This window comes from Dermacentor variabilis, chromosome 3 (genome assembly GCF_050947875.1).
Source record: "Dermacentor variabilis isolate Ectoservices chromosome 3, ASM5094787v1, whole genome shotgun sequence".
Classification (NCBI taxonomy): domain Eukaryota; kingdom Metazoa; phylum Arthropoda; class Arachnida; order Ixodida; family Ixodidae; genus Dermacentor; species Dermacentor variabilis.
In genome coordinates, this window is record NC_134570.1 from 153,779,009 (window position 1) to 153,805,398 (window position 26,390).

At 42.7% G+C, this 26,390-nt stretch overlaps 1 protein-coding gene across 1 annotated transcript in view; it reads right to left on the minus strand.

Moving 5' to 3' along the window:
- The window catches only part of Hip1 (Huntingtin interacting protein 1), a 122,205-nt gene extending 96,503 nt beyond the window's left edge, over positions 1-25,702 (minus strand). The window contains exons 1-7 of the mRNA XM_075686550.1: positions 25,392-25,702; positions 14,090-14,153; positions 10,792-10,934; positions 9,159-9,215; positions 6,130-6,210; positions 3,927-4,003; positions 488-549 (exon numbers count right to left, since the gene is read on the minus strand). Coding sequence (XP_075542665.1) covers positions 488-549; positions 3,927-4,003; positions 6,130-6,210; positions 9,159-9,215; positions 10,792-10,934; positions 14,090-14,153; positions 25,392-25,478 — 571 coding nt within the window. The 5' untranslated portion in view covers positions 25,479-25,702. The remainder of the gene's footprint in view (positions 1-487; positions 550-3,926; positions 4,004-6,129; positions 6,211-9,158; positions 9,216-10,791; positions 10,935-14,089; positions 14,154-25,391) is intronic.
- Between the last annotated feature and the right edge of the window lie 688 nt (positions 25,703-26,390).

The window sequence follows — 26,390 nt, forward strand, 5'->3', positions numbered from 1 at the left end:
TTGCAACCTAACCTCCATTGCCTGGAACTAGAAAGGTAGAAAAACCCAACAGTTGTAGTTTCTAATGGAACAAATGGCAATTATAATTGCGAACATTTTCTTTGACAAGTGTGTTTTGTGGGTGTTAGTTTTTAGCAATTGTATGCAAAAACAAAAAGAAACTGACTTCCCTAAAAGCACTGCATAGCGCGCATGCAGCAATCAATGCCACAAATGCTGAAGAATCTCAACAGAACTGCAAGGACATGACTGGAGAAGGCATCCTTTTGAAGCACTAAGCTTTGGAGGCATTGTAAATGCATTAATACATTGATAAATTAGCTCCCACAATGAACCATATCAATAATTTATACTAACAGGTGCAGCTGCTTGCAAATTGTCAGGTAATAGGCCTTCATACTTCCTTAACATTAATGCAATTAAACACTCCCAAACATCATTACACTAGCATGAACTAAATAATGCTAATGGCAAAAACACCACACACCTGCCTGCTGAAGGGCAAGGATCTCATCCATGTAGTCAAACATCTCACACGTCAGTTGGAAGCTGAATGAAAAAAGAAAGGAAAGTCATTTACATTTAGCATGTTCTGCCAATTAACATCATCATCCATCCATTTGGGGTCTACTGCAAAAAGGCCTCTTCCGCAACCTACAATCATCCCTGTCCTGAGCCACCAGACTCCATCCTTTGCCTGCAAAATGTGTTATCTCATGTGTCCCTCTAATGTCCTACCATCCTTGACTGCATTTCCCTTCCCTTGGCCCCCACAGTGTCAATTTAAAAGATCACGGATTATGTACCTGCTCTACACACTGCATTATACGTCCAACTTCAGTTCTACCTTTTATCACACAGTCGTAATACCAGCTACCTTTATTTATCTATTGTTAATCCATACTGCTAATTGTGATGTTGAACACGCGAGACTAGGTGCCTCTGTGTTACAGAGTGTGTCCCTGTCAAGAGATTGCACCACTAGTGCACGTGTATCTCCCGAGACCCGGGATGCATTTGGGTGCACAGATTTTTCCCAAACTTTCAGAATAAATCAGTAGGGTTATGAAGGTGAAAAGTGTTAAATAGTTTTTCAATAGCCCTGATAGTTTCAGCTCAGCGCGATGTCCAATATATTGGACACTGGGATGCTACCTGGTCTTTTTTCACCCAGCGCGCACGTAATGACGTACCGCAGATATTGCGCTCAAACTCGTGTGCAAAAATATTTTAATAAGTTGAAAGGCAAAGTAGTGAATAAGGTACAGTACATAAAAAGAACATTCCTCTGCTCAACAAAAATACTTCTCTTGTGTTCACTTCCTGTGGGCAATTTCAATACACCTTTTTGTCCTTGGTGATGCAGCAGTAGAGCCGACATTTGGTGCAAAATAACGACATTTGGTGCAATAATAATGTCGCAGCCCTGTAGTCTGCAACGGGCAGCGTTTGCAGTGCCTGCCACCATTGAGCAGTGCATAGTGCTCTTTTCTTTGGTTTCTCCAGGAGACAGTCAAGCCTGCTTTGATGGCGGATGCCACTGGGCTTCGTTCTCACTCTCCGTTTCATCCTGCTTCTTCCCTTGAGCCACAAGAGTCTCAGCAACAGATTGCATGGCGGAACTGCATACATTTGAGTATTTCTTTCCGCTGTTTCTTTAGGGAGCGTATGTCCCGCGTCTACCTCACCCAGGTGTTGTTGAGGGCAATGTCGAAGAAGCAAAAGATGGCTCTGGTTGTTCACTTGTTGACACGTGCTTTAATCCTGTAGTAACTTATCATTCAGTCTGCTTTGTCAACACCATCCATGTTGACGTTGTACATGCAAACAATATCTGGTAGAGGGATATCGATATGCTTTTCCCTTACGAGACCACCTGCGACAGCTGGTGTCTTGCGGGTCCAAGCAATGGATTGAAAAAAGTTATCGGCTTAATTCATCCGACACGCAACGCCGGTCCCCTAAAGAAAAAAGAGACGCGATCTCATCCACAAGCCGCTAAATGCCAACAGTACTCGCCTGCTGTTCATAACAAGGCCATGGCAAAAGTGCGGTCAAACTAACCGAGTTGAGTCCTAGCGTCCAACGTAATGGACACACGAAATCAAAGGAAGCGTAAAAAAACGTGAGCACACGAACAGTTTAAATTTTGTATTGTGCGCGTACGCTGTTATATTAACTTTAATAGAAAATCAAAGATATGCCCAAAAAGCAGGTAGAAATGCGAGAAACGGTGCTTACTTCTCCGGCAGCTGCCGTAAAACGCCGCGCCGCTGAATGCCGCCATTGTGGAACTGTTTCGGCGGGAATTTGAACGATGTATTTTCATCAATGCTGCATAGATGGCGCAAGCAGGTGTCCAATAATTTGGACAGCGCGGTTTTATGAGGATGGAAGCCTTGTCACAGGAGTACTGTCTCATATCTGAATGTCCAATATATTGGACAAATCCCCATAGCGGGTTTGCCAAAGGCCGACGGGGCGGCCGGACGTGAGGCCTAACAAGTGAGGCCTAAAGGGTGCGCCACAGAAGGAAACGGCAACCTGCTCCTTCGAGGGCCGACCATGAAATGATTTATTTAAAATTGGAGAGAGAAGAGGGATTACAAAGTGTTGCTAAACTTGACTGCTGCAGTACAAGATTGAGTGTATTGTGGCGCTGCTAGCAGTCGGACACCTTGAAACCAAGAGTGGCAATATCACATACATACGAGAGTTGTTTGAAATAAAGGCCGCCTTCAGCTGGTGACGGGCTTGGAGCAAGTATGTAACTTGAGACACAACTTAGCAACGAGGGTGGGACTACACTAGAAATACGTGTACCATCCAGCAGCCTCTTAGAACAACCGGTAGTGTGTGACACTGCTTACTGTACCTCGGCAGCACAGGCGCGCAGGATACGCTGCCTGCTCAATTGTGCTGCACGAAGCAGGACAGAAATTGACAACCTCCTCGCACTTGAAGGAATTGTGTGCCACAACAACAGTTAAGCTCATACTCAGAGTTGCATTACAACTCCAAGTGTCACGGGTGTCAAAAACCTTGGGGATAAAATAGCCCATGTGCATCTGAATTCATTACAGTAGTACTGTCATGGCCTAGCTTTGTTATATGCGTTACGCTTGCAGACCTGCTCTTCAGGTTATAATCGCATTGCAACCAGACACATCACTCTAACAAGCAAATATTTTGTGCTAAACTGTCAGTTTAATTTCTTCCCTAACACTGTTATTGGAGGCTGTTGCGTAAATGTACAGAAAACAGGGGTAAAGAAATGTCTTCCAGGACAAAAACGTGCTTCATTCTATACACGTATGTAGAGAAAAAAGAAATGCTAATTCAGCCATGATCAAGTCAGATGTGCTGTGCACCTATTACTTTATGCTGAAAATATGTTTATCTAAACACTCTCAACTCCATTTCCAGCACAACTCTTCTTGTACATTTGTTTGCCTCAAAGAGGAAACATTGGTAAGCTTACACGTAAATGTTCAAATTGAAAGGTTTTAAGCTTGCTAAATTTCAGGGTGCTTTTTTCCTGTATTAACTCCTATGCTTCATGAGCATCTAGCCATGTGCAATGACAGTTTTCTTGCAGACAACATATTTACTCGTGTAGGGCCTCTTTATCTTGGAACTTCCAATTTGAAAAACAAAGGCTTCACAAAGGGGCACTTGTGTCAAAATCTGTGTCACAGTAGACTAAATTCAGAAAGAGCAATGATAAAAATGACACAGGCGACTTAATAAAGGTGTTCCCTGCAAGTCATCAGTGCTTGTAGACTATTCAAGTTGCAGTACAAAGTGTCTGCAGATAGTAGCAAGAGCAGTTGTCAAAGATCCATACCCCTGTCTAAACTGCAAATTAAAAAAAAAGCAACACAACTTCCACACGAGTAAGTAAAATGCATAACGAGGCTACTCACAAAACGTTGACATCTCCTTCGCCTATGTCATCCAAGGCTTCATCTGTTACTGTTAAGTTACCTGGAAACTTTGGATTCTGTGTGGAGAAGAGAGTCGAGGAGGAAAGGCTGATTTGTATGAGCTTTTACATTTGCACTAGATAGCCACATGACCAAGAGAATGAGAAAACAACAACTTCACAGTCGAACTCCCAATATAATATGCATGGACATAATGAAGTAAATTTAAGACATTTCTCATCGATACCAGTATGTAACAAATATATGCTTATTTTAGATGTAACATTTCAGAATGGTGCAATATAAGAGAATGCTCCTGAACATGGAAAAAAGTGTTATTTTACAAATTACATGCAGAAAAAAGACATTAATGCATGCTTATAAGATAGCTTCATCAGATTTACAAGAAGTTACGAACTACAAGCACTCGGGAGCCACCATTACTAACAATCTATCATCAAAGATTTGTATAGGCAACGTATGCGCAACATCTTTCATAAACCCTCTCTACTTGGCTACAAATTAACATCCTTTATTCAGCCGATGCTTAAGTATGCATGCATAGTATAGTATCCCTATACAGAGCTTAACATTAAAAAGCTTGAAAGAGTGCAGAGAAAAGCAGTTAGATTTTTTAAAAATTTTTACAGTATGATTATTTTTAAGAACTTATGGTAACTAATGGTATACAGTTGCTAGCTTTATAAAGAAAAAACTCGCACCTTAACTTTTTTGCTGCATTTATTAGTAATAAATTAATTATTCAGCCATCAATATACATTAAACCCTTAACAACTAGGCAGATACAGCACCACCAACCCCACATTTTAGCCCTATATTTTGGATGTACTAAAGTGTTCTAGTATTCCTTTTTCCCCATGAGCTATTAACTAGTGCAACTCAATGCCGAACCCAATACAACCTAATACTGATTGACATGTGCTACATTTTTGTTGTTTCCTACTCAAATGCTTTTGTATCCACCCTGCTTGGACCGGTGCAAAGTCTGCATTACTGTATAAATAACAATTAAAATAAGGAATAACAGACATAAAGGTATTTTTGTAATGTCCACTTCGTTATAGTGAGATTTTATTGTAACAACACACTACAATAAAAGAGAACAACACAGTATGAAGCAATGCAGAAACTTCATCATAAGCGATGTTACTCTGTACAACACCACTATGCCACAGCTAGGTATATTGAAGAGGAAAAAAAAATGAAAGAAAGGAAGCTGAGCTTGCACTATTAAGCTTCAAGCAAAAAATTTCAAAATATGACAGCTGCGCTCCTCTAGAGGCAGAGTAACTGGACAAAGGCATCCTCTTCTTGCCAACTTGAAATGATCTAATGAAACTTTTCTTTTCCTTTCTCTTTCTTTTTATTTCTGAATGTTGTCTAGACCTCTAGAGATACCTCAAATCTCTTTTATCTTGTGTTCTCTGGAAAACAAATACACTGCCAAGACAAATACACCCTGATGTGCGCACACTTTGTTTATGCACACGCCACACAAGTATGGATGAATGAAACTGAACAGAATAATCTTAAAACTTTTTAAATGTCTCAAGCGTTGACCTAGCTTAAGATATGTCCTTGTTTCATCCCAATACACTGAGCACAACAGGCGATGCCACGCGAGTAACTCGGTGTACAAGGCGAGGGCCAGGCGAACATGTAGGGAACGGGCAAGACAGGCCCATCCTCTCCCCAAGTCGGTGCCTCTGCTCTGTCCAGACTACTGGACACTTGTACAGCTAAAATTGAACACTTGCAATTCCTGTGACTCGTGTCTTCTCGTAAAAAAAAATTTTCACAACATTCTGTTTGCGGTACACAAAAAAAATTAAAATAAAACAAGCAAAGCAACGTTTGTATGCATTCACAAACAATGATGGTCTCATCCGCTAGAGGTCTGTACGCATCTACATAGCTGAAAGTAGTGACTACTACTACTACTACTATTGTAGTGAAGCTGGGGAGGCACCAGGCCCAGTAACTTCCTTAATTTATTTGCACTTCAATGCAAACTACTTCTGCCAAATATGAAGCACCCATTCCAGCACTCCGATTGATGCATTGACAAGCTTTCAATGCATATGGAAAAATGTATACTGTGAAACAAAACCAACACGCATTTTGCGGTGTGACATTGCAGTGCCCACAACCAAGCATTTTACTCATGCATAAAAATGCTCACCCTGTAGTGAAAATTGAGCTTTGCTACGATGAGGCGACAGTAGCACTGGATCAGCTTTCCGTAGCCTTCTTTGAGCAGGCCCTGCAAATTTATTTAACACAACAAAAGTAATGTTGCCATTTCACTTGTCATTTGTATACAGGGTGCTTTCTTTTAGATCATACAGAATTATTAATGATCGCCTGTGGCAGATAACCCAATTGTAGTCCTGGAATTTTTTTTTTAATTGTGGGGTTTTACGTGCCAAAACCACGATATGTTTGTGAGACGCACCATAGTGGGGGATTCAAGATTAATTTTGACCACTTGGGTTCCTCAACGTGCACGCAATGCATGGTACACAGGCATTTTTTTGTTTCACCCCCGTCGAAATGTGGCTGCAAGGGTCGCGATTTGATCCCGTGCACTCAAACTTAGCAGCTTGATTACTCAAAGCAGTGGACATCTCTCTCGCATGAGAAATTCGAATGCATTATCTACTAATTAGACAATACACTAATTAACTTTATCATTCATTAGAGCATGTATTGCAATTTAGGAATAGAAGCCAGCGAGTTTAAAGGCACACCGACTTGGCAAAAATTCTAAGGATCACACGGATTTTGAGTTATATGCCATGATACTGATGCCATGAGTTCGCATATAAGGATGCTATGCAATGACCTTTCTAAATCTGTCAGTATCATTACCAGGATAACCCAGCTGATTCCGCTTTGGCTCAAACAACAGTTATACAATACTCTCCTTTACTCTGAACTCTGCTACGGGGTCCTGGTTTGGGGTACAACGTCAAAAACGAACAACAACAAATTAATTCTTTTACAGAAGCGAATCCTTCGTATATACTGCAATTACCATGGCCGTTTTGTAGACCTTGAAACAGCTACATTATTTCAACGCTACTCCCTTCTTCGAGCAGACAGAATATATTATAAGAAACTGCTGATGACCACACACAAACAAAAATTATTCACCAAGATAGACAACGATAAAATACCTCGTTATTCACTGCGCCGGAATACCAGACAATTAACGAAAACAAGAACAAATTATGGTAAACAAACATTCATATATCAGTCAACAGAAATAGTAAACAAGGTAGGAGAACTGTTAAACTTTAGTGCTTCAGAAAGCTCCTACAAAAGACAGCTTAATACATTATTACTCGCCGATGACATTTGCTTTCACTAATTATTAACATTTTCATTTTATTGCATCTGTGTGTAGGCATGTATGACCTAACAAAGGGTGCATACTGATAGAATTTGTGCTAATGTTTGTGCGGCTTACTGGTTCTAACGAACAAATATTGCAATAATTTTTGTTACTGAAATTATGATCTCTTGTGCGAAATGTACGTACGTTATATGTGTATAAATTTGTACTGATTTTATCCGCTGTTGTAACCGTGGGGTCTAGGACCTCTGTCAGGCCTTCGTGCCTTTAGTCCCAGTCTCCCCTCACTCGGACGAGAAATAAAGTACATATGATGATGATGATGATGATGATACTTGCAGTAGAAATGCACTATTGTCCCACTGACATAAAAAAAAGGACTTTCATGCACTGAAGCACAAAAGTAACTGGAATGCCGAGGTATTTCATAGCACACTTTGGGAATGCATACCTCGAAACTAGTGTCATCCTGAAAACTTGTCCAAAGCGGATATGTCTTGCGAACTCATTAATTGCAATTTGTAAATTGTGCCACAAAGAAATTCCTGTGAGAGCTCATTAGTGAATTTTTAAAGTTAGTCAATTATGCATTTTGATGTCTCGCCCAAGTAATGTCTGCCTCATTGAGTTATACAGCACAATAACTAGAATCCTGCTATCTGCCACAGGTACCATTTAAAAATTCTGTATGGTCTGAGAAAATACCTGGTATGAAATATAACATAAAGAAAAAGGTATATATCTAATGAAATACGAAAAAGGAATGCAGTCTTCGTACTACGAAGCTGAAATAAGCATGAGCAATATAACTTCACACTGAGAAATGTACTTATAACAAACCGATGCACACATTTGCCACAAATGAAGCTGGTGTGTTAGAAAAAGCACCCATTTGCAGTGCATAAATGCTGCACGGGGACTGGCAGATAAGGCAGCATGTGAATGCCAAATTTTGATTGACAGCTATTGATGATGCTGGATCACAACAAAAACTCAGAGTGAATAAAAATGCACATGTGATTCAAGAAGCAAGAAGCTATGTCTTACTTGTGTCTTACCAATGCCACATCTCTTTACAGTCTAGAAAGATTGAGGAAGCAACAGAGCCATGAGAATTATTAGAAGTAGTGCTACTGTACTGACCTTCTGCAATGCCAAAGTGAAGCGTTTTCATAAAAATGAAAAATTACAGCATACCTGGCACAACCTCTCTTGAGTTGCTAGTGCACTCAACATAAGGCATTTGCAGAACTCTAAATGAACCCCCCTCCCACTCTTACACACAAGCACATGCACATAGACACTATAATGTATGGAAAGTAAGGAGGAAATGAGTACAAACTGAAATTTTTAGAAGACAAAGGCCTTACTGTAGGGATGAAATGGTGAGCAGCAAAGGACCATCTCTATTACTCAGGCTAAATAATTCAGAAACCCTACTAATACATTATATGAGCCATAACACTGCCAAGGGCCTGTCCTTGTGGTGCTAATGGTGTTCTAGTGTAATAACACCCTTGCCTAATACATTTCATTTCTGCAGTCTCGTAAAAATATATTAGGGGAGTCTTAGTTCACTCTGCACTCTGTTAATCACAGAACGCTGCCACACAAAGGCTGACCCGAACACAGCAGTAGTGTCTCCTATTCTGACGAGTAACTTTCTAAAGCCTTGTAACATATGATCAATTGATCGATCGATCGATCAATCAATCAATCAAATTATATGAGTATGCAGCCTTACAATTTCTTTCAATCAACATCCCTTAATGTGTTTTCTTATTGTGTGCGATTAATATTTTAAAAAGAAATCAAGCGACCATTTTCAGGAGATGTCAGTTACCCGCACTCACCCAAAGTTTGCCGTACTCCAGGAATGTCTGGCGATAGCGGAGGGAGTCGGGAATTGCCTGCAGTAAGCAACAGAGGTCACTCGCATCTCTCCAGCATACAATTAAGAAACGAAACATGCAAATGAAAATCGTGTGAACCCTTCGAGGAGTTAAAATCTGGGCCCAATACATCTTACAGCCATACTATAAGCTTGCACCGCATGTTGTGCAAGAAAAGCACGGCAGGCGTAAACAGCTCCTCTGCCTATTTCTTCCATGCTCAAATTTTGCACCAAGGTTGTACTTTGCAGTACACTTTGTTTACACCAGGAGCAAAACAAAAAAATGTTATGGTCTCAGTGAGGAGCATGGTGGTGTTGTTTTTCACCGTTAGGGCAAACCACAGCATGCGCTGTCTCTCACCAGTACGTGGAGAGACATGCCAGCTTTGAGTTGTAAAAATATGCATCTCTACGTTGGCATCATTGCAGATGATGTGCAAAAATTTAATTGTGGGGTTTGCCGTTTCAAAGCTACTCCCTGACAATGACTGATTCTGTAGCTGGGGGGAAGGAACGCTAAAGCAGTTTAAACCAACAAGGGTTCTTCAGAACGCACCCAAAGCATGGTACACGAGCATTTTTGCATGCTGCCTCCATCAAAATGTGGCGGCCATAAGCCATGAATTGATCCCGCGACCTCGTGCTCCAGTAACAGGCACATAGGGTACACAAAGAGGAAACAGAGCGCAAACAGTCAAGAATGCATAACATACACTTGGTTTTAGAAAATGAAGTTTTAGAGAAAAGTTTTAGAAAATCAACACCATGCTGTTGGTGGACAGGCCATAATTGCTTATCTTAAAATCCCACCTGCATTACGTTAGTAGCTATTAAATACCTTGAGCTAACAGAGCGCGGAAATTTCTGAGGTGGTTCTACTTCCGGGAAATATAGTGGTAGTGTCATGCAATCAGCAATGAGCACTTAACAAAAATGCACCGGCACCCTCTGAATGCTGCCCGATTATACATACAAACAAAAAATCCCTCCCACGTTAGGCAAATTATACTTTTGAAATTTTTATTTGTAAACAGTGAATCATGCTTTTTTTTCTTGTTCGCACTCTTTCGTGTTACCTTGTCTGAACCCTCTTGCATTTCACGTCCAATGATGCAAAAAAGATCAAAAGATGTGCACTGAAACCTTCGAGCAACAGCCATTGTTCACCGAGATCATGCTAGATGGTGCTATAACAAAAAAAGACCACACGAACGTGCATAGCGTCTGTGCCTTGTTAGCACAACTTCGTCAATCTGCAGCTGCGGTGGCTACTGACGGGCACGAGCACTCTGCAGCGTCAGAACTTGAGTCCTTCCACATGCAGTTTCGTGCAACGAGCCTTTAGGCTCTTTTTTATAGTTATGAATTCACTGTGAAACACGTTTAGCTTTCTAATTGAATTAACGAAATGATTATGCTTCTTTTGATTAAAAATCGGGCCCCTCAGTTCTCTTTCTTCTCGTTTAGCTTGCTTTTGTGATTTGTCAGCAAGCTTATATTTTTTATTCCATGCCATAGCTCACTTTTACAGGCCAAACCTCGAAAGCACAAGGGCAAGTTGAGAAGGACAAAATGCCCCGCCATCCACCCACCCGGTGGTATCCCTCGCGGAGCAGCTTATGCACCACGTGGCAGCATTTCCAGCAGACGATGGGGTTCTCCTGCAATGGGAGCTTCATCACCAGGCTCCAGAAGGTGTGGGCACCTTTCTCGTGGAATGTGCCAATTATCAGGCCTGGGAATTATCGTGGCGCTCAGGAAAATAGCCAAACCCAGAGGAATGGCAAAGGCACCACCAACTGGACTCCGAAAACAAATACTCGGACTAAGAGTTATTTGTTTAAAAAATTTAAAGATTTCCTCTCTCTATCTCTCCAAATTCGATGTCTATCAGATAAATGGGACAGCATAATGTACAATTGAACCATAGCACCAAGTCCACGTAATAGCCCTTCCATCTAGTCAGCAAACAACTGCAAGAAAACAACAGAGAAATGTAACTCCATGTCTAATCCCCGATAATGACAGTACCAGTTCCTGTAATGTGCGTTTTTCATCTCCACTCATACCAGTTTTATGCACTCTTGTCTGTCCTGCAATTCTTTTTGCTTGACTTCAAGAAAGAGAGAGAAAAAAAGAAAAAGAGAAAGAACCTGGAGATGGCTTCCAAAAAATTAAAGTACTACGAGATAATACAAAACCATTAAATAGACACTCTTCCACAGAAGCCTTTGAAATCTGTTTTGCATCAACATACTCTGATTATGTGCATAGTACTCATAATTCCTTCCCCTGAATGTGCACCTTGGGAGTCTGAGTGTTTTCTGAAATCCCAATCCTGCAGACCATTGCACATCTCAGGTTTACTGATCAGCTAGATCAGTGCATGGCAGAGGTCTTGGAAGCAAACAGAGGTCAGTGGGGCACAAATTAAATCCTTCTTACAAGCAACAAAATTAGAGGAGCTGTCACAGCATGTGCCGAGTGTATGCGAGAGAAGCACAGGTGCTTAGCCAAGAGCCAGGACGCCTGAATACCTGCTGATGCTTCAAAACTACAGAGAAATGGAAACTGTCGTTCTCAACAAGAGGGCTAGGCAGTCAACAGGAGCCACACTAAATGACTAAGTAGCAGCTTCGGTCACAAACACCAACAGAAATTTAATTAAAACAATAACTTTCAAGAACTCCTACCAACATGCGTGACTGTGCAAGGACACAACAGACAAAGTTGAAGTTCAAGCTTCACGAATTAATCTGTAACTAACGTGTATATTTGAATAATTTATTTCCAATAGACAAGCAGCTACTGTGATTCCCTTACTGCATCTGCTAGCTCTATTTCATCATCATCATCATCATCATTATTGGCCTATTTTTTTTTTATGCCCACTGCAGGACGAAAGCCTCTCACAGTGATCTTCAATTACCTCTGTCTTGCACTAGCCAATTCCAACTAGTGCCTGCGAATTTCCTAATTTCATCACCCCACCTAATTTTCTGCAGTCTTCGACTGTGCATCCATTCCCTCGGCACCCATTCTGTAATTCTAGTAGTCGCCAGTTACCTGCCCTATGAATTAGATTGGCCTGCCCCCAACTCCATATTTTTTCTCTTAATATCAATTGGAAACAGCTATATAAATTTGCTCTTCGATCCACACTGCTCTCTTCCCGTCTCTTAACGTTACGCCTAACATTTTTCGTTCCACTTTTCCTTTCAACGACCGACAGCAGTAAGCTCCCAGTCAGGATTTGGCAATGCCAGCCGTATGCACTCACCCAACTTTTATTCTTTTGTAAATTTCCTTCTCATGATCAGGGTCCCCTACGAGTAATTGACCTAGATAAACATACTCCTCCAGAGACTCTAGAGGCTAACTGGCAATCATGAATTCTGTTCCCTTGCCAGGATGTTGAAGATTACCTTTGCCTACTGCATATTAATTTTCAACCGTACTCTAACACTTTCTCAGTTAAGGAGTTCAATCATTCGTTGCGATTCATCCCCAGTGTCACTGAACAGTACAATGAGCAAAACGAACACAAGGTGAAAGCCGGAGCTAACATTTCAACAAAGACTTGTCTTTTTCAAGATAGAAAAAGACAAGTACACTCGTCAAAACATTGGCTTTGGCTTTCCCCTCGCTCTCATTTTGCTCATCGTCTTGAATTTTCATCTCCCACCTTCCCCTCATTTTCCCTGAACAGGACAATGTCATCTGCAAAATTAAGGTTCTTGAGATATTTACTGTTGATCTTCACTTCTAATCTATGCTAGCCTAATAGTGCCATTAGCTCAATTTAGGATGCCACAATGTTGAAGTCTGCAATTTATAATAAACAACTTGCTGTTTATATGCTATTGACTCGTGTTGCTGCTTTCCATTCCCTTCTGCACCATCCGAATGGCCCTTAAAGCAAATAAAATGAAATGCGCTACTTTTGACAAAGACTGTACAGTCAGTAAAAGTGTTTCTCAATACTGTCCGTAACGCCTCAAGGTTCACAGAGAAGGCTGACTAAAGTCCGTGCAAAGATTAGAGAGGCACTAGTGATAAGCATTGTCTATCAATATAAGCAAACAAATGTATACAACGGCATTTGCAACAATGATAGTTGCGTTTATCTCTGTTTAAACTGCATGCGTACACTTGAGATAGCTTTGCTGAAGAATGCCAATCTTGACCGTTTGTTGTGAGCAACCTAGAGAAGACAGAGAGGGTTCCCTGGCGAAAGAAACTTCACTTTCTCATTGACTGACAAAGAGCAGCACATTATGCCTGTTGCATTTACATTTTCAAGGTGCTGTTCTGTGTTTGTGTCTGCAGGAGGGAATGCACTGCGGAGGATGTGGGCAGACTTTCTCGAAAGACCTGGCAGAGCAGACGCTGCACCTTTTCACTGCAATGCTTCTTTGCAGTGTTTTGTATTAGTAACCCAGAATATGGATTCCTTTATCACTTCCCTTTAAATCGAGTTTTGTGCTGTTAGTCGCCAACGGCAAGAACATCACTTCATTTAAGGCATGAACAAGAGGAAAAAAGACAGACGGAACTGATATTAAACCAGACTTCGAATTTAATTTCGGGAGCCATTTTCTTCTTTGTTTTCTACAAATATTTTCAGCAGGCCTTCAATTTATTTACGTTTGCTTAGGGCATGCAATACATATTTCTTTTTCACTGCTCATACGTTACAAATAAAGTAAAAGGCATCTAAAACATAGCTCATTAATTCACAGAATCACAGAAGCACAGCTCAGTGTGTCGAGCGAGGGTAATGCCGCAACCACAAAGTTCCTCTGAACAAAGGCCAGCAACATGCAGATGCTGATGTGAATAATGCTATTTGAGAAAAATTTAGGACACAAAGGAAAAAAAGAAGGATACTCCTGACGTGCTTCTCTTTCACTGGGCATTCCTGGGAGTTCACAGCTTTGCTGATGCTGACAGCCTGCAGAGAAAGAGAGAGTGGAAACTTGTTTACCAAAGCTGTACAGGGACAACTTTCTCTCTTGCGACAGAGTGCTTCTCTATTAAAAAGAAAATAATGTCGCAGACTTAAATGCAAGCGCCTTGCTTTCACAAGAACGTAAATCTAGATTCCACAGCTGGCAGCTCATTAAGACTACTAAACTGAACTGTGTGTGCTTTCTAAGTCAAGACCTAGCAATGCTTTGTTCTCTCTCACGCATCTATACTTAGTTGAACATGAACTTGGTTCTCACATATACCTGGTGGAGCTACCGCTCTGAATGGTGGTCAAGTGCAAGGAAAAAAATGGGACAAGAGTGATGTTTGGTCTGCAGTCTCCTCTGCAGTCAACCCATTCAGTCAACTCTGACCCTTGCTTTTCCTATGCTAGAAGCTTTTTCTACATAAAATCTGAGCTGGTTTCTTTTGCAGCTTTTTGATGCATTCACACGGCTACCTAATTTTGATTAAAAGAACTCACTTCCACCATGCAGATTTTGCTGAACAGATTTGCTTAACATGTCCCACAAAGCAAAAGTGCAATTGTGATGGTAATTACAGAGTTTATCCCTGATTATCACCAAAAGTGCTGCATTGGCTGGTTCAAGTGAAGCTTGCATTCAAAAATTTGTTTTAAATATCTATGGCACTGCCTTTTGCAATTTTTCACAATGTTTTCATATTTATCAGGTACCATGAACAGAGCTACCTAGCTATGCCTGTTTCCAATAAGCAGAACAATGGTGCATAAGAGGGTTAACTTATCTGAGAGACACATATTTCCACAGGCACCAAGCAGTGCTCCGCACTAGAGATACCACAAAGCACTCGCGACATGGAAGCATAACTGAGATAGTGCAAAGCCATTTGGCAGAGGTTGCGTTGCAGTGACCCAAAACACGCCTATTCCATGAAAGCAGGATTTCGTAAATGTCACAGTTCTTGTTAATGATGAACCAGAGCAATGTGCTGTACTGCAGCATGTAATGAGAGGCACACTCTGCTTTGTTCATCCCATACACATGAAAGCTGTGAGCAGAACCTTTTTTTACCATTTGGCAGATCTCTTCCTTTACTGCAGGAGCAGTTAAGAGCTCGGAACTAGGTTTGCTTTATTCAATCATCTGTCCTTTTCACTACAATTGACGATGACCATTGCTGTAATCTATGTTATTGTGTCCTCATTTCACTACATCATCATACTTAACCTCAACATTGCCACAGGGCAAATAAAGGAAGGGAAAACTGTCGAACAATGCCCCTACATTTTTACGCTTCAGACAAAGTAGCTGGGCTCTTTACACAAGTACCAGAGAGTTGGCCTACATAGAATGGAATTGTGACACTAACAGTGTTGCCAGTGAGTCTGTGTCTGTCCTGCATAATCCAATAGCTTACTAGAGGATACATAATGCAGTCACCTCATAGGTTACGTTTCTCTAAATAACAACGACCTGCTAATATAGCAATGGATCATAATAACACTTTCATTATAAAGGTGGAGCATCTAAGTCGTTGCAGCACATCAGGTGGTATACAATAACACACGAAAAATGTGCAGACGGTAGTCAAATAAATGCTTAGAACTGCCTACCGCCTACTACCACTGGTATTCAAACTTGTATAACCACTGCACATGACGTCTGGTAATACGTGTGAGGTTTGGCTCTCCACACGAACTCTGAGAGCGGTGCTGCCTGTGCATGTATTTTGGAGCCCCCAACAGGCAACACTGCAGTAGAGAACGATGGCATCATGTGCATCACGTAGAAGTTGTTCTCAGGAACGTAGCAGTGCATTGGTGGGCAATCATTTGACATTGTGGTTGTGAAAATAGCGTCGACAGCACAAATAAGGTATCTATGACAATTATAATGAGCTGCAAACATGGCACATACCCAGAACAGCGAATGTGCCAAAAATCCCGCAGCTGGCAGAGAACAACACTGGAGGCATCAAAGGCATCACTGCCAAACACAACACTGCAACAACAACAACACCATTGCTTTTACATATTAGCTGACATGGTTCCCAGCAACCGAGGTACCATTGTGTCAGCACTGCAAGTGTTGAGGAAAAAGTTAATCCTTTTGTGAAAATTTTATAGGTAGCATTGCTTCATTTGACTTGGGATGGCCCCAGCAAGGTACTTCAAGATAACTCATCAAGGCTTCTGAAAAGCATAACGCCTTAAACACAGCAACTTGTGAAAGGATGTGGCCTATACTGTTCATGCCAGGCATATTTACTGTCAATTACTGAATTATTCTTCGCCATAATTTGAGAAACAAGCAGGCAAGTAAGCAAACTTGACGTTGCCTACTATTAGAGGATGCTGCTGTTGCAGTAAACGAGTACAGAGCTAATGAAATCACTGAAGTCTGCCGTTTTTGTGATGAAAATTCAACTACTGCAGAAATGTACGAGCCACAATTATGTTAAACACCCTGTTGGGCCTATGATAAATTTCTGAACTTGTTTCCTTAAGTTTTTTGTAACAGTTCTCAAATGTGATGTGTGGACATTCCCTTCGGAGGCGGAGTTTTGTAACATCTACATGACCACAGGATTGGCAAATTAGGACATGAACTGTTTACCTAGCAAGTGACCTAGGGAAGACAGATGGGATTTAAGGAGTCACCTTGCGAGCTGGTACATATGCTCAGCCAGAATGTAGATGTGTGCTCAGACAGAATGTAGTGTGCTCCGAGAATGATGTAGCTGTGCGCTACGATGTAACATGTACGGCGTTAGAATTCGAACAAGTATCTTATGCCTTCCCTGTAAATAAGTTTGCCTTAATTCTTCTATGTGAGTAAATCCGTTCTTGTAATTCCTGAACTGTGCAGAAGGATTAAATATTTATTGCAGGGAAGTAAATTTGTCCTCAAACAAAAATAACATATATATAGGGTAATATCAATAGGCATCTTAGAGTAAGGTTTTTGTTATGAAAGTGTGAGAGCATTCGATAAAGTGGTATGGCAGCACCTTGAACATGGTAAATGAAACCTGAACAGATGATAAACAATGTACCAATAAACATTTTAGCCAAATGATACTCCTGTTGATGCAACAGTGAGAGTGCCTGTGAAATTTTCTTAAAGGTTGTCTTGCTCTTCCTACCTTCAACTTTTTTTAAATCCTCGCCCTTGCTCACGTGTATTGCGACACATTAATAAGCATGATGACTTTCGGTTTAATATTTTACGGTGTCACCACTAAGCAGTTCTGACATGACCGCAAACATACAGATTTGACAACTGATATTACAGTGGTGACAGAGAACAATGCCGATATTATGGCCTCTGAGATTGTGTGGGCCACCAATCTTGGGGCCATGCTGATATTGAAGCTGAGTATGTGCCATAGAGATGCCATCTTGTTTTGTTGTCAGTTTAGAGCTTACAGCTGACTGTTATGCATGGCTGGCATCTTTCCTGGGGCAGCCAGATTGCCAGTGGCAATGCCATTAAATTGCTAGGTGGTTTGTAAGTAGTGGTAACCTGTAATTCAGTGCTCACGGATGTTTTATTTTGTTAGTTTGTGGCTGACTGGGATGAGCATTTGTTTTCATGATTTAGTGCATGTTTGTTATTCAGAAGTGATTGTAATAATTTTATCTTGAACTTATTCTTTGCAGTAACCAGGTACCACTAGGCATCACAAGCTTAGCGCTTTCCACTGTAGCCAATGCCTATGTGTGGGATGTATACTTTTCATTGTTTCTTCCATGCATGTTGGCAACATTTGTAATTTTGTTATGGCTAACCACAAGCAAGCCTATTTCTGCCCTTTCTTTTCACAATTTAAACTTCACCTGAAGGAATAAGTATTCTTCAACAAGGCTGCAAGAAATGTTTGCAAATTGATGTCTGCGAAAGCCTTATTTTTGCCTGTTTAAATTTGGGCATATTTCTTTTGAGACAAATTCTCGTATTGTTGGCAACGACAAATTGGAAAGATAATATCTAAAAAATCATTATTTCTACCAATTTTGTCTAAAAGTATTTTGAGGTGTTTGAGATTAGGAATATTCAAGATTTTCATGGCAGTGACCTGAGGAAATATTGACAGCTTTAATGCAGTTAGCATTCTTGGAGTACTTCGCACAGTTTTCAGGGTTAGACTGTCTGTATGTATGTATGTAACTAACTGTTTTCCTGCTAACTTGGGTCACTGCAGGGTAGCCCATGGTCTAATGGGTTGAGCATTGGGCTGCTATGACGAGGCAGTTGGGTTCGAAACCAATCGTGTGGCCAACTTTGGTCACTGAGTACGTGACATAGCATATGTGCCCGTGATCAATTAACCTGTTTACTCCAACATGTGTTACTATGGAGGTGCCACTGCTTATGTACCGCTCTTCAATGAACCTCTTTCAACCCAACTTGGGTCACTGAAACCTGAAACCAAACATGCGCCACACTTCAATGAACCTCTTTGATGTCAATTTGTGTCACTGGGCATGCAAAGCTCGGTATGTGCCGCTCTTCAAGAAACCTGTTCCATGTAAACTTGAATATGTGCTGTTGGGTTCGGGTGTCGTGGTCTCGGTGACGAGTGTCATACAAATGGTCTCACTCTAGCCTATGCCACCGATGTGTCTCGAAAAAGAGTAGCTGGCCTGCGCTACTGGGGTGTCACGTGAAGGCCTAGCAGGCCCACGCAGTCATCCGTGCATTCTTGACGGGTGTTTCTTGCTTACTGATGAGTATGAGGTCAGGAGGTTGGAAAAATGAAATAGAACAAGATGCAATATTTTTTTATTTGTGCAAATGACTGATGAATTTGTAAAGCAATGCCATGCATAAAAGCTGCATGAAAATGGCACAGTTAAGTTTTTCTTTTTACTATGAGACTGTAACAGAATGTGTGTTTGACTGAACAATAATTACCTTTCTATATTATACAACATAAATAGGTTTACATAATCACGTCTTGTACAAACGTATAGACTTTTGTGGAAGCAGCATTAATTACTGCACTATTCTGTTCTTGGGGAGGCTTGTTTTCCATTCTTGTTGGCAATTAACAGAAACATGGTACTGCACACAAGACTATGCGGCAGCCAAAGGCAGTCACGGATCAAAGAATTCAAATAGATGGTTGGATTTTATTATCATTCCTTTGAAATGGACTTGTGGCTGGAGACCCCGAGCTCACTGCCTCTACTTTTCTCGCGTTTTTTTACCGGCCTTTAAGATCCATCCTAAGATCAAACATTAAAGAAGTTTACTAGCCTAAGATAATAATGTCTGTAGTGTCTTTTATTGTTGTGCGTGCTCCCTAACTTAACACTACTCCAGCCATCTTTTATTATTCTCCACAACAGATGCATTCACCTTTTGCCTAGGTCTCTGACAGTGGCTCCCTTCACCACTTGGTGCTGTTACAGAGAAGTGCAGAACAACAGATGAGTTCAAGCCATCTTCAGGACTGTATTGAAAGTCAAAGCGTCTTTGCACAAGCCAGTTCGTGTTCCCTAGTTCCAGCAAGTAAATGTTCTTCAGCGAAACAAAGAATCGGGTGAGATGGTAAAGGTTGACCATAATACTACAAAACAGTTACACCCATTGACCGAGAGCAACTCTAACTTAATATAACAATATTCAACTGCAGCGAAAAAAAAAAAAAAACACAATCGAGCAGAACAAAGACGCACCACAAGCGCTACTGAATCAGATCTATCCTTCAGTAAAACTGTAAAGTACACTTTTAGTTTGTAGAGCTAATTTTTGTTTCATCTTACAGTAGTAACTATTGTCAAATAAAGTAATAGTTCAATGAGCTTGGTTCATCCTCCATACAGAAACGGTTAACACCTTATTAGCAGCCTTTAGCTTCAAGTGCTCCTCCTGTGCCTCATTTTGAAATCCGATTCTTACATTTTTTAAAAATAATAATAAATAAATGAAAGGCTGTTCTCAATGGAGAGAATGTCAGTCTAGTGACCCTGTTTGTATTGTAAGGCAAAATATATTCCCTGTTTGTGAGAATTGAATCATGATATGAATAGAATAGAATTCAATAGAATAGAATATTCAATAGAATTCAATCGAATAGTATGGAACTCAATAGAATAGAATTCAAGCATGATATGATATATATATATATGATATATCGACCTTAGTGAGATTAGAAGAACTAGTGAGGCTTACACATTGCTGAATAATTCCCATGTCCTCTGCCATAGAGGTCTCCAAGATAAGAAGCAATATGGGGTAGGATTCCTAATCCATAAGGACACTGCAAGCAACAATGACGAATTCTACAGCATTAATGAGAGGGTAGCTGCTGTCATAATCAAACTTTATAAGAGGTATAGATTAAAAGTAGTACCAGCCTACGCTCCAACATCCAGTCACGATGATGAAGTAGATCAGTTTTATGATGATGTTGAATTAGCGATGAGAAAAGTGCAAACTCCGTATACTGTAAATGGGCAACTTCAATGCAAAAGTGCAGAAAAAGCAGGCTAGTGAGCAAGCAATTGACAACTATGGTGTCGATTCTAGGAACGCTGAGGAGAGATGTTGCTGGAATTCGCAGAAAGGGATAAGCTTTGAATAATGAACACCTTTTCCAGGAAGCTTAGCAACAGGAAGTGGACCTTGTGGGGATTTGGGGAATTCGACGCGCCATTGCATGGGCGCATTTCACCTGTTCCTGCAATCCCTCCGCCTCACTGCCGCCTCACTGTGAACCAGTTGTCAGTGGTGGCTCTCCACTCGCCATGGTTCGCAGTGAGGGCAGAGCTACGACGTCATGAAGTGGCCCCTAGTGGCTACTGTCATGACGGTAACGTGTCTCTTTTTCTTTGGGACTGCGCCAGGTATGTGCATGGTTCCTCTCGTCCGCCGACACCTTTGCGACTAGGACTGAGCTCACGCACGGTGCCTTTGCCCGTGTGGGGAGTGCGTACCTCATGTTGATCCTGTCCGGACGCTAAGCCAAAGGACGGGTGCCTAGTGCTCACGCGAGGTCGTACCACGCCGAGCTGCACTACTTATCGGAGGCCCAAGCCGAAGGAGATTGCCCGAGCTCTCGCGAGTTGGCCCATTGGTTATCGCGAGAACAAGTAGCATAGCTGCCAGGACGTTTCCCAGCGGCATGTCCCAGCTTGAGCCTGTGATCTCGCAGCGACGTGTTAGAAGTGCCCCTGACTGTGTTTTTCGCCCTGGGTGCAGGACCCCTTTGGTCCCCACCGCCCCGGGAGCGTGGTGTTCGTGCAGTGTTGGGTGCCGTCGGATACAATAAACGGTTTCCGTCAACTCAGGACAATACTGTGTTCTTCCATGGGTCGCTCGGTAGTTCTTTGCGGCCTGAGCCTGCGCGCAGCGGCACTAGAGGCTGACAGCTGACGCGGCCCTGTGGCTCACTAAGTGCGAACCCACGGTGGTCGGTACTTCTGTGAGACACGAAGACACCACAACCTGGAAAAGCCCTAATGGTGAAACAAGAAATGAAACTGATTTCATACTTCCTGCTGATCCAAGTATAGTGCAGGATGTAGAAGTGATAGGGAGGGTAAAGTGCAGTGATCGTAGGTTAGTGTGGGCTAGGATTCACCTCGATTTGAAAAGAGAAAGAGTAAAATTGGTCAAGAAAAAACAGGTCAACCTAGAAGCAGTAAAGGTAAAAGCAGACAAATTCAGGCTGGTACTTGCAAACAATTATGCAGCCTTGAAACAGAGAGATGAAGATGACATAGAGATAATGAATGAAATCGTAACTAGGCTGGCTTGAGAGGCAGCAACTGAAGTAGGAGGCAAGGCATCAAGGCAACCAGTAGGCAAGCTCTCCCAAGTAACAAAGGACCTAATAAAGAAACGACAAAAAAAAGTGTCCAACTCAAGAGATAAGATACAATCTGCAGAATTGTTAAAACTGATCAACAAGGCGAAAATAAGTGATATTCAAAACTATAATGTGAGAAAGATTGAAGAAGCCGTAAAAAGTGGTCGCAGCCTGAAAACGGTGAGATAGAAACTTGGCATAGGATAAACCGAGATGTATGCACTGAAAGATTAGCAAGGTAATATCATCAGCAATCCCAAAGATATAGTAAAAGCAGCGGAAGAATACTATACTGACCTGTACAGTACCCAGCGGAGTCAGGATACCTCCATTAGCAACAGTATTGAACAGGATACAGAAACTCCTCCTATAACTAGCAACGAGGTCAGAAGGGCCTTGCAAGACATGAAACGAGGAAGATTGGCAGAAGAAGATAGAACAACAGTCGATTTAATCAAAGAAGGAAGAGACATAATGCTTGGAAAACTGGAAGAATGCAAACATTATACTAATCCACACAAAGGGAGACATTAAAGAATTGAAAAATTATAAGCCCACTAGCTTACTCCCAGTATTATATAAATCTCCAATAGAATAAGGGCAACGCTGGACTTTAGTCAACCAAGGGAACAACTAGGTGGGCTTCAGGAAGGGATACTCTACAATTGATCACATCCACGTCATTAATCAGGTTATCGATAAATCCGCAGAGTACAATAAGCCTCTGTATATGGTTTTCATAGATTACGAAAATGCATTTTATTCAGTAGAGAAACCAGCAGTCATAGAGACATTACGTAATCAAGGAGTACAGAACGCTCACGTAAATACCTTGGAAAATATCTACAGAAGTTCTACAGCTACCCTAATTTCAGACAAGAAAAGCAGGAAGGTACCCATAAAGAAAGGGGTCAGACAGGAAGACACAATCTCTCCAATGCTATTCACTGCGCGCTTGGAAGAAGTATTCAAGCTATTAAACTGGGGGAAGGCTTAGGAGTAAGCGTCGATGGCGAATATCTCGGCAACCTCCGGTTTGCCCATGACATTGTTCTATTCACCAACAATGCAGACGAGTTACAACAAATGATTGCAGACCTTAACAGGGAGAATGTAAGAGTGGGGTTGAAGGTTAATATGCAGAAGACAAGGATAAGGATGAATAGCCGGGCAAAGGAACAAGAGTTCAGGATCGCCAGTTAGCCTCTACAGTCTGTGAAGGAGTACGTTTACCTAGGTCAATTAAACACAGGGAACGCTGATCATGAGAAGGAAATTCATAGCAGAATAAAAATGGGTTGGATCGCATACGGCAGACATTGTCAGCTCCTGACTGGAAGCTTACCCTTATTGAAAAGGGAGGTGTATAATCGGTGCATTCTACCGGTGCTGACATATGGGGCAGAGACTTGGAGACTGACAAAGAAGCTTGAGAACAAGTTAATGACCGCACAAAGAGTGACAGAACAAAGAATGCTAGGCATAACATTGAGAGACATAAAGAGAACAGTTTGGATCAGAGAGCAAGCAGGGTATAGATGATATTCTAATTGACATGAAGAGAAAAAGACGTAGTTCGGTAGGTCATGTAATGCACCGGCTAGATAACCGTCGGACCATTAGGGTTACGGAATGGGTACCAAGAGAAGGGAAACTCAGTTAAGGACACCAGAAGACTAGACGGAGTGATGAAATTAGGAAATTCGCAAGCGCTAGTTGGAATCGGTTGGCGCAGGACGGGGTAATTGGAGATCGCATTGAGAGAACTTCGTCCTGCAGTGGACATGAGATATGCTGATGACATATATATATGACGTTTGGAAAGCTCCCCCCCTCCCCCACCGGGAATAATGAAAACTCTCCGCCTATGGACTCACTGATTCGAAGTTCGAATGCCCATTCAAAATGATGAATTTTTCTTTCCTCTCCATGACACGTGCTGACCACAATACCACTTTTTTTTTTACAACTTGCGAGCACAAAGCTAAATAACGGGAAGAAAAAAAATTACAACCGCATTCCAGCCATTCCGAGATGTAACTTCCGAGACGTAAACACACCGGTTTATCAAATTTAAGAATTTCTGCTATTGCTCTTGGTGACCCAACTTGGGTGTCTGGCAGCAACCCAGCTGGGAGAAAAAAAAAGTCCATAAAAGAACGCCGCCTGCACTGCCTCCATGCATCGTTACGTCGATAGGGTGCTTCGTTTCCACCCATAAAACCCTTTCAAAGTGAAGATTTTTTTTTTTTTTGCATAAGATAGCGATCTCAATCAAAGAAAGAGGGTCAAACGCGCGACATTCTTTTATGAACAGGCCGATTGCGTTCGGCGCGTGCTCAAGACGTCGCACTTACTCGATCGTCTCACGGTATACGCCTTTGCGTATATCCTCCTATCAACACGCAGTCGGCGAACGGACTGAGTGATAGAGCGCGCCGATTGCCACATAACCGCACAAACGGCACGGCATGCACAAGAAAAAAAAGAAACCGCGTGCGACCGCCGCGGCCGTTCTACCCTCGCCACGGTCATTTCACAGCGCAGTCAACGCGCGCGTTCGCACGCGCGTGGCTCGCGGGTGCGTGAAACGCCCGCGCGCCCACGACGAGACTGTTCACCCCGTCGGCCGCACCCCGGCTCGTGTCGCCGACCCCCCGAAATAGCGACGGGCGTTCAGGCGGCGACGATATCCACCGAGGCACTCCGCTCCTCGGAAACGTATTCCGCACACGCACCAAGCAAGCGTGCGCGCAACCTACGTTGAAAAGAAGTGCCGCGAAACGAGGAAAAATAAAGCGCGACCCGGTCGGCTGAAGCCCGATCGCTCGACGCGGACGGCGATAGTCATGCACGGCCGAGACATCCTAAATGTTCGTGCCTGAGCGAAGATGCAGTAGAAGAGGGAGTGTCTGCAGACGCCCACGCGCGCGTATTGTAGTACAGCTGCCCGATTGTTCCCCGCGGGAGCTCTGCGAAGGACGGGTGTTGAGCGTAGAGGAATGACAAACCATACATCATCTCTTCTGGCAGGCACAGCGGCTTTCATGTTGCTCGATATGACTCGCGCGCGTTTGTCTGCGCTAGCGGCAGCAATCGCGACCACACACACACACACACACACACACACACACACACACACACACACACACATATATATATCGCACGAAGCCGCGACGTAAACAACATGATTGACGTAGCGCATCCGCTCCACCAAACAAAACGGCCCCCGGCGTGCGGAAGTCACACCGCCTCCGCAGCATTGAGTTTCACGCTGACCCCGAAAACAAGCAAAACCGCTGCTGCCCAGCTCATTCTCCACTGGGCGTCATGCTCGACCGGCAAAACGCAACCGAGAATGGACGGAACCCAATCGCGGGGTCCGTGTTTCCGCAAATCGAGCAACGGCGAGACTCACTTGGGACTTCTCGAAGTTCTCTTTCTCCTGATCCAAACTGTTGGTCCTGCGCTGCGTCAGCGCCTTGGGCAGCGGTAGCGTAGACATGGTGGAGTGGAAACTGGGCTCGTTTCGGGAGCCCCGGCCGTCTGTGTGCACTTTATCCTCGAGCCGCAGACAGTCGCGGTGTCGTTCTGTCTTTTTTGTCAGTCGCCCGGAGACGGACGGTCGCAACACAACCACTACCGCCTCCACAAACACACGGACCGCACCACAGCAGCTGCCTAGCAGCAGCGGCAGTAGCCGAAAGTTGTTACTGGCGCTGATGACGATGGCCGTGCCGCTGTCGCCGCCGGATCGCTGCGTGCGCGTACGAACGCCTACGCTCGGCAGCGGAGAACGCATCGCCGCTGGGGCGAGAAAGAAAACTGCGGAAAGCCGTTTTGATATTTTCATGTTATTTCCCTCTCGCGCAGTCGACGCCCCGAGTTGGGCGAGCGCGGGTGTTTAGACGCTCTGATTCACACAGTTAACGCGAAGACAGCGGTGCGCGCGCGCATACCACACATGCGAGGCCGCGCCTTTCAAACGAGCGTGATCAGCATAATATGGCCACGCTTGCGAAAGTCGCGCATCGGAGCGTAGTGTTTATACACACAGCCGCGTTTCGCAGCCTGCCGTTCAGCGCTGCGCTTAGCGTACGAATAATCGTTAACGACCTTGAACCACATTTACTAACGGATCATCTGCATGTCTCCCTTCATCAGGTCAGGAGGGGGGACGAGGGAGGCTCATAAGGTGTACTCACACCTACACACTCATATATATATATGCATATTTATCAGTGAAGCGTTGAATAACAGGATTCGGCAGTAAAACAGGTCAAATAATAGAAGCATATGTAGGAAAATTATGCAGATCCATTGCACTGTGGGAATCAAGTAGGTAAGCGAAACTTTCCATGCTGGATGCTTTGACGATAATTAGCGGTGATGTTGACGGAAAAGCTTAATTTCTTCA